At 35.9% G+C, this 13,226-nt stretch overlaps 2 protein-coding genes across 4 annotated transcripts in view; one reads left to right on the top strand and one right to left on the bottom strand.

Annotated features, from left to right (window-relative positions):
• The window catches only part of LOC140668705 (netrin-1), a 184,152-nt gene that overhangs the window by 87,440 nt on the left and 83,486 nt on the right, over nt 1-13,226 (bottom strand). For both annotated transcript variants that reach the window (XM_072897951.1, XM_072897953.1), the window contains exon 2: nt 7,937-8,125. In XM_072897951.1, coding sequence (XP_072754052.1) covers nt 7,937-8,125 — 189 coding nt within the window. The remainder of the gene's footprint in view (nt 1-7,936; nt 8,126-13,226) is intronic.
• LOC140668707 (uncharacterized) overlaps nt 1-13,226 on the top strand; it is a 122,499-nt gene that overhangs the window by 46,944 nt on the left and 62,329 nt on the right. The gene's annotated exons all lie outside the window — the stretch shown is intronic.

Genomic DNA, 13,226 nt, shown 5'->3' with positions numbered 1-13,226 from the left:
ATAGATTTTTAGAGCTGTATGAAGTTACAAGAGGATGTAAAATAAAATTGTAAAAAGTTTTATCGTGACGGATCTTTTACGCAATTTAAAAAAAAAAGAGACTATAAAATGTTATTTACAACTAAATAAACTTTTTTTATTTTATTTCACATAGATGAAATCGTCTGTTTGGAATGACCGAGAAGTCTTACGTTCGCATGGAAGATTAAATAACTAAGCGCTGCTAGCAGAGTCAAACGTATTACAATTTGCTAACAAACTTACAACTTAGCCCGAAACTGGATTATAACTAAATTCTGTCGCTCTACATTCTTCCGCTGGAGTAACTGCTGTTGCGCATATAACTTTAGGAAACTAGTTAGCCATCCTATGTATATAAGTATAAGAGAATGACATAAATTTTTCGGTTTAAGAGAGCTTTATTGCAAAACATATATAAAATTATTTATGACTGTAGATCTTTTAATAAATCGTTATCCATAATAATAGAATTTTAATTCAACCATGATAGGTGAGCGATCAAAAGAAAAAATCAAAGTGAAACAAAGTTTGATAAAAAAAGTGTCAATATTAAATACAAAAATGTTATAAAAATTATTTTTTACTAAAATAAACCTGTTTTTAGCGAGTATAAGAGAAATGATTATAAATAGGAAAATAGGAGAAGGAGAGAAGGTTGAAAGACGAAACTTGCGAAGCACGTTTCTGTAACTTCGCCAGCAAATCCGCTTTCTACTCTCTCTTCCGCCTTCTCGCAGACTGGCTTACAAATCCACTTGTGATTAGACAAAGCAAACACCACAAAGACTGCGAGAAGAAGGAATGTTCCGAGGCGACGAAAGAGGTTATAAGCGAGGAAGACTGAGCGAAACATAAAGAAAAAGGACGGAGAAAAGAGGGAGAGACACTAATAGTGCTGATCCCACCGCAAGCTCCAGGAGGTTGAAGTCCCGGTTAAGTGGCGGGTAATGAATATGCTAACGTGTGCCGAGTATGCAAGGAAAGCTTTGCACTTTGGTATCGAGTTCAAGCACCTATTACGGCTTGTGCGAGCATGGATATATGCACGCGCGTATATACACGCTTATTTCACGAATATCGAATAGCTTGCAATATTTTTCAGCTTATAGAAAATGTTTAACATCGAGAAAGTTACAAGCATTTTATGTATTTCTATTTAAATAATTTTTACATATATATTTTTATTTTAATATAATATTTTTAATTATACAAAAAAATATTGATAAATATAAACTTTAATATTATAAAAAAAGTTAAACCTTGTACTTGTGATTTTTAATTTCATCCTTTTTTTAAAATTTATTTAAAACAATCTTAAATAAATATAAATTTGATGTTATTTTATGATTTTAAATTTAAAGTCTCCGTATTGCTGTCAGTGCGCATCAAAAGACGTTACTTATGAAGTGATACAAAGGCATCTCGAGAAATTCAATTTCATGATATTCCATTAATACGATATAATGAACTGGCCAAGCGCGAGCGTGACACTTCCCTTTTGCGATCGACGATGCGATACTTCAAGTGCGAAGTCGACAGCAACGACGACAGCGACTCATCAATGTCTCCCTTAGGTCGAACCGAAGCTGCTTTTCAGCACGACAACCGAAGCAGGTTTATCGCGCGGCGGAATAATATTGATTAAGTTTTGCGATGAACACTGTCGATACGCTTCATGACCGGATTTAACACGTATGCCGCGAATATCTCTCATCTAGAGGATTCTAAATCGCTCTCGTTACACCGCAGTCATGGTAGATAAATCGCGCGCGACCGGTAACTACTTTTTTTTTTCTTTCGAATATCGTGTTTATGAATTCATTACATCGAGATAAAAATCGTTATCGAACAAGTTAATACGACGGAGAAAAAAAGAATGTTAATAACGTAGCAGCATCAGTTTTAAAAATGCTTATGGCGCAATAAATTTATCAATTCAATATAGATTTATACAAATGCACTTTTCAAATGACGTTCAGATTAATATCAGGCAAGAGATTTTTTAAATATGTTATATGTTTAATTACGAAAATATTTTTGTGTAACAGTATTTTACGAAAAAAGATTGTTATTTCTCTTAAATGCATTACTCGAAATTTGACACTTAATCATTTGAGAAGAAAGAAGCCAATCGTTTCGACTTATTTGGAATTCATCATCTGTATCTTTTTTGTATCCGAATTCCTTCCCCAATAACAAACGGGCGCACCCGTGCGAAATAAACGCACGAATTACTTTCGGCGATCCAAGTCACCCCTCCGATGCCGAGCAATCTGTCTACAACGACCGAACCGAGGCTCAGTCACGTTAGGAATTCGCCGTAGCGCCGGCGTGTTAATTTAATACTGCGTGAAATTTCGCTTTGCGCGCCGCACAGATCGAAGTCTTGACAGAGTGGAAGAACCAGGAGGGTGCGTCACGGAGGGTGGGATCGTCTCGGTGACCGATTCTGTTTGAGAGGCAACCCTTGCCCGAGGGTGCCATCGGGGTTAAAGTAAACACGGGGTAAGCCTTTGGGTGTCGGGGGTAGATACAGTTGAAACGCGTATCGTTGCAGCATGGTCACGCGTACTGTACAAACAGGGGAAGTTTCTAATATATACCCGACCACACCGCGTATCCAACGACATATCAGTCAGCCGGCTGCCTGTAAATGGGTATAAAAATTCACCGTGAGTTGTTTTGTTATCCAGACAACCGTGTCTCGAAGGATTACAATAGGCGGTTATTAAATTCAATGAAACGAAGAAAATTGATTATTTCTAGTATTATCCGGTATTAAGTAATAAGTCAATTTTGTTTTGCATAATTATACCCGTTATACCGATAGTTTCATACAAGCATAATTAAAATCATGTTAAGACACAAATATATCAAAGTAGGATTGAAGAGAGTGAGTGAATCAATACACGATATAGAACAGAGAGGTCATGATTATGCGCTCGATCGAATATCGTAATTTCTGACAGCGCTAAATGTTATTTTTGCCAGGCGTAGGATGGTGATTCTGTGTCACGCAATGACACGAAGGTCGCGTATAAAAGTGGCTTGTCGCAATATATACCCTTCGCGCGTGCAATAATTGTCCGTGACTGCTCTCGCAACGCGCATCCACGCGAACAGTGGGCCGTTGTGATAGTACGATCGTTAGTGAGCCGTGAAATTACGACGCCATCGGACGTATCTACCGTCTATTATACCGATGCGATACATTGCCCAACATCACCATATATATTTTGCAAACCGCGAGAGATTTTCATTTTACGCCGAGTAGACAGTTAACAGCGACATAGAGGACAGCAGCAAAATTAGTATCTACGAGAAAAAAATTCTATAATCAGATTAATTTGTCTCTGTCTTTGAAGCTATTTTTTTCTGCAATATTCTTTTTTTAATGTCACGCTACGTACTGTTAATATTCCTTTTTAGCAGTGAAATTAATACGTGTAGCGGGAATATAAATTGAGATCAAAAATATAATCTTGAATATCGAAAGACTTACGCCACTGACACTTGCCCATGGAATTTCTTATAGCCATATCAATTGGACTCTACGAATAAATTCCCTGTATAGCGAGAAAATAAATTCTTATGTCAAAGCTACGCGAGACCAAAATAAGGAGAAGAATTGTAGATCAGATGAGAAACAGAGAAATAGAGAGAGAGAGAGAAATAAAACCGAGACGGTGATAGAATAAAAAGAAAAAGATAGCGTAAAGTGATCGTGTTTCACCTGCGATTTTTATCATTTTTATATAAGAAAAACAGAATTGTGTAATTTTAAGATCTCCAAAATATAATAATTTGAAACAAAAAGATTCGTTATATGCTAATCAGTTGCCAAAACACGCGATTCATACAAGCGAATAGTATGATTATAATCTTCGGAAAAAGAATGGGCCCGATAACGTTCCGATATTGATAATGATAAAAAGAATTGATTGTGGATGAAACTATATTTCATTACTGCAAAGTGAACTCTAAATTTATATAAAAAAATATACAACTTCTTAGGAATTTGCTATAATTATTTGATCAGATTTTATATCATTATAATTTAATTTATATTCTCATAAAAAAATAGATAAATGAATAAGAGCCAAATATGTAACAATTTTAAAGCGAAGAATTAAATTAAAGATAAAAAGATCAAATGTACTGAAAGACTTATTAAGGCTTATAAAGACAAATTACTCGCAACACGTAGCACTAACACAAAGAATTCAGAAACCCCCGATAAGCAATAAATCACTATCTAATTTAGAATCCGCGTCACACGTATAAAGTGTAGCTTCTAAGAAAGTGCTGACTTTATCCCTCGGGACGAGTCAAAGTGAAGGAGCTTACGGTGGGGACAAGTAGAGTAGACGATGCGAAGCAGACAAGTAAAGCGGAAAAGGAGTGAAAACGAGATACTCGGGGAATCGAGAGGAGAGGATCGAGGAACTCTCCATTCGTCACCGTGAAAATCTCGAAACGTGTGGCACTGTTCTGACCTGATCGTTCGTCGACAGGGGTCCGTATTTTCCCGCGGAAATGTCGAGTACGAGATTTGGCAGAGGATTTGCCGAATAGGGGAGGGGGAGGGGTGGAGATCGTGAGTGGGGTCAGACGGCAGGACCGATTCCGGAGTTCACTAAGCGTGGAAACGTTACTGCCGTCACCGAGAGATATACCGAGTGCAACGTCGGAACGAGCAATTGCAGAGATGTGCATTTTCCGTGTGTTTCGAGTTTGTAATAACGTGAAATGTTGAGAAAGGAGAATATCTTGTACGGCATATTTTATAAAATGAGCAGGGTCAACGTCGCTGTCACTCTGGACACGCTTTCGACGCGCGCTCAACAAAACTCGACAAATATTATTGTTCGCTATCCATCTAGTTTCACGTGAAGCATAAGATTCGACGTAGAAACTGAATAAAGTTCGTGTACGTTTTACAGCAATTTCGCTTCTCGATCTTATAATTCAATACGAATGCTAAATAGCTTTTATGTATATAACAAATAATGTGCTACGGATATATTTCCTCGTTTAGACGTGCTCCCTTCTTACATTACAAGCAAGCAGAGTCGACATTCATTAGCATGCAATTAAATTATTTAATGTCGCGAAGATAGTTTACCAAGAGCGATAATATTAAGTCATGACTATCTAAATGAGCCGGTGGGTGGTGTGATATGCAAATACGAGCGCTTGTACTGTTTAACGCGATGTTAAATTTCAATTTATTTAGTAGGCGTGGCTAATTATTTAATCAGAGTCGCTTTTCCTTCGGAAAGATCTTATCTTCGTGGCGCCATATTAATCATCATATAATAACGCCACGTTTCTGTCTTTACTACTTTGGAAATCAGGAATTCGATCAAGCCAGTATTTTAAAATCATCGATATATCTGATATCTTAAATTATTCCACACATTCGGAGATAAAACTTTTTCGCTAACGTTTTAATATCTTTAATAAATATATAGAGATTTTCTCTATACAACTTCATTAAACTTATTTATGTCGTCGTATCCAGCGAAGCAAAACCGAATCAATTCTGTCGACTGATTAATTTCAAAATTTATTATTGTTACGGAAGGAGGAGCAGTCTCTTTGGAACGCGATTAAAGCTCAAACTTAAATTACGTATCAAAATGTAATTACACTCGCTCGCCCCGATTTAATACCTATGGCGATGTCCTCCCTTCTTTCTCTCATCCCAAAGATTAATTTATGAAACTTACGCTGGTCCTAAGACGAGCTTAAATCTTCTTTCCACGGCGGGCGTTCGCGGTGAATGTCGTGTCTCGTTGTTATCTTAACGGCTGCCATGGCTGCTAACGAGAATACAGGCTGTTCGTTATCTCAGCAGCGAGAGCACACGCGCAGACTCTCGGCACGATACTCGAGTTTTAATAATATTGCAGCCAGAAACACTGTGAGTGAGAGAGAGAGAGAGAGAGAGAGAGAGAGAGCGAGGTAGGCCCGACCATGCATCGGTTAACATTTTAGAATTTTAGCCCGTTAATTATATAATGCACATGTATAAAAATATTACATCCTTCTGTATCACGACAACTCGATTGAATTTTATATTCTTATTATTACAGTTATTTCTTGATAATTTGTTCACTCAATCATCACGATGTAATACTTTGAAGTAATGCAAATATTCCATTTCCATCATAGAAAAAAATACTGACTCACAGTCAACAATAAAGTAACAATATAACAACTAGCGTACATAATTTGAAAAGGAAAGTAATTCTTTTTTGTAGCTTACACGTGTATCTGAAAAAGTCATAAAATATTTCATGGCGCCGGAATTGTGTTCGACACCTCCGAACGACGTGGTAGTCTCAAGTAAAATTTTTACCGCACGCTAGTGCGTGTGTTTCTCCTTTACAACTGATCCTCGCAGCGAGCATAAATGCCGGTCGACACATTAAAAACGTGTCAGACCGCAAAGAGTTAATTAACCTCGCGACTCAAGTTGAGTCTCCGTTCGAGAATATGCGCGAGTTGGCCGGTGACATACATAGTTAATCGCGTAAAACGCGTTCGCTGAGTATTTCATGTCTACGACGGAAAGTTGTTGCAAAAAAATCGTAAAGAAGCGCATGGCGAAAAATTCCACGCAAATTCCACGCAACAGCAACGTCACGCGACTTATTAAAGGCAGTTTATTTTAATACAATCTTCTGTTGCGTGTAAACGTTTCGAGGAAATGTATTAGCAGAAGATGATGTTGAAGAATCGTGACATGAACATGCTGTGATGGAATTACTGTTTGAACCGAAAGAGTAATTCGCCAAGTTTCCAAGGGCTCCCTTTCAAAGTACCCTTTTCAAAGTCTCGCGCGTTTGGGACAGATTCCTGATTTATGACGGCATTACACGCGCGCCGTTACACCCGGTATTCGTACATCGTGGTTAAACCGACAAGCATGGCTCGCCGTACAGTTACGAATGACCTATACACGGGATGCACTATACTCTCGGATGCTCACTTTTACGTGGTACTGCGTTTACGATGAACGCGCGCTTTCTCACACCGGGAGATCGTTATCCCCGCGGCGGTTCACGTAGGCTTAGACAAATGTATATAAATTGAATGCACCGAGATTAGGGGGTTGCTCAGCTGGTAACCACTTTGTAATAGTACCGCGGAAAGACTGAGACGAATGGTAATGGTCTGAGCCTCTCCCGATAGCGCGGTTTGGAAGAAACACTAATTTCCAATCGGAGAAAAGCCGCGTCGTCTCCTAGTTTTCTCTCTTCACCGACACGTCGATCACTGTCGCTCATTCCCGATTAAATTCCGCGTAAATCATAGCGGATTAAAAGATTTCTCTATTGCAGTAAAAGAAGAAGTTGCAATGAATAAATATAAATAAAAGATAATATTTGTATTTTTATTTATTATTATTATTTTTTATTGTCTTTTTATTTCTAAAATAATATAGAGACGAGTGCTTAAGAATATTATTATTATTATTGAAATAAATCGTCATAAAAAGTGGAAATTATTTAGGCTCCTTCTTTCGCGAAAAGAGTCCTGAAGATTCTTAATTATCTCTCTCTTGCGTAGAATTGAAAGCGCGAATCGTTTTGCGTGATGAGAAAAACGCTCGGACCTCGCAGGATCTTCTAATTAGCTCGACAAACGTGCCGCTTTGTTAGTATTTTAACGCATGTGCATCGAGATGAAACATTAGAAATCCCCGTGTACGTTATTATCGTTATTATCTAATAACGCGACACGACGTGGCTCCGGCAAGTTCGACGGTCCCGTCACTTGCGTAATTAAGCGTGCCACGAGCACGCGAATAATCGCATGGGGTTTCCTCGGCGCGCGTAATTGCTCGGTACGTCGCGTGGTGTGTCTTTGTTGGATTTACATGTAATTGCCGGTCGGGGGCACTTACGTTTGCAGGCCTTACGATGCGTGATCGGTCTGGCCGGGTCCCTGTAGTAACCTTCACGGCAGTAATGACAGTGCCTTCCTGCCGTAAAATGCCGGCACTGCAGACAAACGCCTCCGCTGACACGGCCCGACAGCTTGTACAGCTCCATGTTGAATCTGCACTTTCTCGCGTGGAGGTTGCAGTTGCACACTGAAACAGGAACGCGAGTAATTTTAGTCAGCGAGCGACACGAGACGCGCCATTATTTTATGACTCTATCGTTTTCTTTAAATCCTCTTCTTTCTTTCTTTTTTTCTTTTTTTTCTTTCTCTTCTCTTTCTGTCTCCAACATTTTTCTCTGTTTTCTCGCATACGCGAGATTTCTTTTCCCTCTGCAATTCTACATTAATCGTCCGATATTATCGTCATTAAAATGCCGTAATCGTAATTAGAGTTCGACGCAGCCGCAATTATTTTAAGAAAAGAAATCTCCTTCATTATGTTCAACTTACGTGTTGCGTGAAAATAATAACGTTGAAGTACATCTTTTCATCTTTTTCTTAAAGCGAGGATATGAAGGAGGTCAGTATGTATTATATTTTGCATTTTTCACATGATATTTTCTCAGACATACCGAGAAAATATTACAAAAATAACACAATTTACGCACCAAGATCTTACACTTACAAAGCTTTAGCAAATAATTAAAATAATTTCATTTAAAATATACAATTTACATGAAATGTACAAAATACACTTTTAGTTAAAATTAGAAAGATATATATATATATATATATATATATATATATAGAGCGAGAGAGAGAGAGAGAGAGAGAGAGAGAGGTATATGTATTATTTTTCACGTACAAGACATCAATTAAAAAATTTTTACAAGCTTAATTTAAAAATCTACCTTTTTCAATTTTTTTTTTATTTTGAAAAATAATTATGAAAAAAAGAGAGAAAGAGAAAGAGAGTAGTTTTAACAGTTTTACTTATCCCTCAAATTGATTGATTTCAATTATCCTTTTTTCTCGGAAATAAAAACTTATATACATAAGTTTACTTATGCAAGAATGAATGATTAGTTAGGAACGTCGACTGTCATAACTGCATATGAATACGTGCATGCAAATCAATTAATAAGCAAAGATCTTACTCGGTTAAATCACAACGTTCTTTCAACAGAGAGCGATAATGCCACTAGCGTCGGAATCGGTATGCCTTAAATGCCATCTATCCTACTTTAATTACGCATTGCTGCAAGGTAATAAACGTTACCGCCTAGCACAAGTGCAATGTCCATACATATTATCTCGGTAACTGTGGGTAGACATCTCAGGTATTTCTGCGATTGAAGCATCGAACGTTGCGCAGCGCGCAGCCACACAGCTCGTTAACATTACGCAATTTCGTGAAACAACGAAGCGTACCAGGGCTCCTTCCGTACTTATCGCGATAATTAGTCCCGAGATTATTCATCCGACTTGTGGAAGCAACGCGTCTCGAGGGGGTCGTCTTCGTTATCGGACAACGGTCCTCGGCTTCTCTCATTCCGTTTCCGAACCTCCTTGTGTTGCGTTGCGTTGCCAGCTCGATTCAACAAGGTAGTCTCGATGATTTGTAATTGGAAAAATTTGAAACTTTGTAAATTTAAATTTCAGATTTCAGAAATTTTGTGTCAAATTCCGTTCGCAAAAAAAAATTCGATAATCCGCAAATTAAAAAAAGTTTAGAATTTTTTGCACATATCTCTTTGAAATAACTCAACCTGAATTTTGAATCTATTTTTTATTCCGGCTAAAAGTTTTACGGTATATTTCATATTCGTTAAAATAATGTTCCATATACCTATGTGAAAAAAGTAGTTATGTGCATATACATACGTATATACATTTTACGTACATATTTGTATGTATGTGTGCATGTGTAAAAAATGAATTAGAATACTTTTGTAATTTCAACTCTTTTCGCTGTTTGAACTTAAATGGAATTCCATTCGATAAATTTTTTGATTATTTTTGTACGAAAAAAGTAGTTGCAGCTAATTAATCTGTCTCAAATTAGTTTGTATCAAAATAGTTGTCATGTCACGAAAAATTAATTTAATTAGATACCAAAGATCATACTATTAAGATATATTGTTATATTAATTAAATCTTTAAAAAGAATGTTAAAATTTTATATTGTAAACAAAGATATAATACTTGTGAAATTAAAAGTTTTAGAATAGTATCTATATATAAGTGTTCTTCGTGCTACAAGGATTAAATGTTTTTAATTCGTGAATCTTGCTGCGTGTGTGTATGCGCGCACAAAATTTTCTTTCAAAGTTAGTTCATTAGCACAAAAAAGATAATGAATAGGAGATCTTTTATTGGTTAAGCAATAAATTACACAAAGATTTTCTCGGAAATATAATTACATTCAAGAAATGCAGTATAATGTTATGAGGATACTTTATCCTCTAACTTTATATCGTCTTATTTCTTATTTTTTATTAAACAGTTACATCGTGAAATTTACACTTCTGTAATATATATAAATAAGGGAATTTAAATAAATAAAAGATAACAAGATTTGTGATTCAATAAGAATACAGGTCTTGTTGCTTTATTTATTGAAATGCTCTTGTATATTAAAATATATTTTTAATTCTCAATAAATCTAGAAAAATGTATTAATATTGTTGGTTATCAATGTCTTGATAATTTCTCTATCGACGCATCGTGCATTGAATTCCTGAGGTGCTAAGGGAGACATTCCGGCAAGAATCGTGTCATAACTTCTTCTACTCGAGCACCGACCGGCCTATTTCATGACGTCTTGAAAATATAACGGAATAATTGAAAACGCGCAGGGAGGAACGCGATGCAGACGCCAGGGGTGGAATCAACGTGGAGAGCTTGCAGTTTTAACGATCCACCCTTCGCGCGTTCATAGACTCTCTCTCGACCCAATAATCCCGCGTATCTTGAATTGCGAGAAGCGTGCCTTATTTTCTGCTCGCGACACTCTTTACCGCGACCCTTCTTCCGCCATTCGGCGCACTCTTTGTCTTTCTTCTCTCTCACTCGGATGCTGACGTCGTTGTATTCTGTTTATGGACTTGCTGTTGTGATTTATGCGCCGCACAAATTAGTGCGCTTTAATCGATTAACCAGCGAAAGGGAGAAAAGAAAAGGGGTTTTGTTTTCATTTAAGATAGCAAGCGTGTAATTAAGGTTGAAATATATTAGTGGATAAAAAGTGAAAAAAAGGTCTATTAAAAAATTTGTCAGAGTATAATTTAAAAAATAGTGGTATTGAGATATTTTGTATTTTAAAAAAATTGTGCGTATGTATATATTTGTGTTAATTAGATTTTGACAAAATGGCAATACATACATTTTTAAAATATGAAATAACGTTTAAAGAGTTCTACATAATAATGTGCTCTCTAAAGGTTTTTTTGTAACATTATCTCTTAACTACTTCATCTAATTTCATTCTTATCAGGTGAAAAATCTTCTTAAATAAGTTGTTATCGCTTAAGAATTTCGTGTTGAGCAAACCAACGGCGACTGAAACACAAGATGCGAGCGAGTTATTGTTTCCGGACAAATCATCAGGAGCGAATGCTTCTTTCTTTCAATCGTAATCCAGTTTATAGCCTTGTATACTTTTCTATATATTCTCGTTACCAGAGTTTATTTCTCTACCGGAAATGGGATATAAGGGACTGATGTGTTTTTAAACCTATCTCTCAATCGCAATTCTATATTTTTCAAAATATACTGTTGTTTTCAAAATGTCCACATTTTCCTCGTTAGAATAAAAAATTTTTCAAACGCATTACTAGCTTTCATAAAATTTCTTGTTTAAAATTTTTTTTTTTTACAAAATATATAATTATTTATAATCATATCAATTAATTAAATATTGTTACATTACATTCAACAATTATGTAAGAGTCATACTCAAATTTACTAAGCTCCAAGATCGATAGTATTTTCTTAATGCTTTCATTACGCGCTGGTTGAAATCTCTGGTGATTTATGATAATTCAATTTATGCAAAGTTTGATCGATGAATAAGATTGTTGAATCCGGAGTTGGCTGCTAAAGTGTATCGGGTTGATCGGATAACCTGCCGATAGTTAATAACCACGCTCAGCCACCGTATGAAATTCTACGATCGGTTCCTGTTATTAAGCCGTAGTTGGCCCACGTCAGTGCCTGGAGTTGTTTTCGTAAAGATGATCGCCGCAATTAACGATCAATCGAAGTAGTATCGGTGAGTCCTCCGGCGCTTACCGCCGGCACTTAGGGGCGAATTAAAGTGTTTTCGGACCTGGGCCGAAATTAATTAACTTTGACTGAATCTCGCGACTTATAATAATCCAGATGGAGCGTGATTTTTACACTTATCATAAATCAATATAATCGCATGAAAATAAAGTGTTGCTAAAGCAAACACTGAAACTTTAAACCTATCTCAAATAAATTAACTCTTTGCGGAATATGATTAAAGAAAATTTAGTAGCATTTTTTTATTTTTTACTTAGATAGAAAAGAAGATATGTAAAGTCGATTTTCTCAAAAGATTTTATTTTCTTTTAAAAAACATATAGAGATATTGTAATAATATATGTATGTATAATATTAAAAATATTTTTATTAGTATCATTATTTTTATTTAAATGAGTATATTTAAAAAAATAAAATTAGTAAAGGAAATATAAAAATAATATAAGAAATATAATATATTGTGATATAAGAAAAAATTGTGCATTTGAAAAGTTGATTTTTCAAAAGAATTTCTTTTAAAAATTTCATAAAAAGTGTTATTATTGTTTTAAAAGTTTTTTCTCATTATTTTAAAAGCTTTAACTCTTTGTACACTTTTTCCGTTTAAACAAGAAGATAAAGAATTTTTTTTTGACAAACTTGTCATCAAAATTTTTTTTTAAGCAATGTCAACGTCGAGATATCAAACTGACGGGCGTGCTGTTTTCCTTTATTCCAAATATTTACCACACAAACATTCAAACTTTTGATATCTTTCAATCTTTTTTCTATCGCGCATATATCGTTTTAGTTTCAGTTTTGAAACTCGTCTGGGAGTGTTTTGCTCCAACAAGGAGAGATGCATTCTTTTCTGAATTTTATCCGGAGAAAAAAACGATAGGACCAATCGCAAGAGATGATCTACCTCTTGTCTCGAAAAAGAAAAAAGTCATCGTGAAATATCGAAACGCGAATAGATGTCTGATCTGGCTTTTATCAGGAAAACCTTGTTGATTGTTACGTTTCATGTAAAATATGCATCG

Source organism: Anoplolepis gracilipes, chromosome 8 (genome assembly GCF_047496725.1).
Source record: "Anoplolepis gracilipes chromosome 8, ASM4749672v1, whole genome shotgun sequence".
Taxonomy (NCBI): domain Eukaryota; kingdom Metazoa; phylum Arthropoda; class Insecta; order Hymenoptera; family Formicidae; genus Anoplolepis; species Anoplolepis gracilipes.
This window is presented reverse-complemented; position numbering and strand designations above follow the sequence as displayed.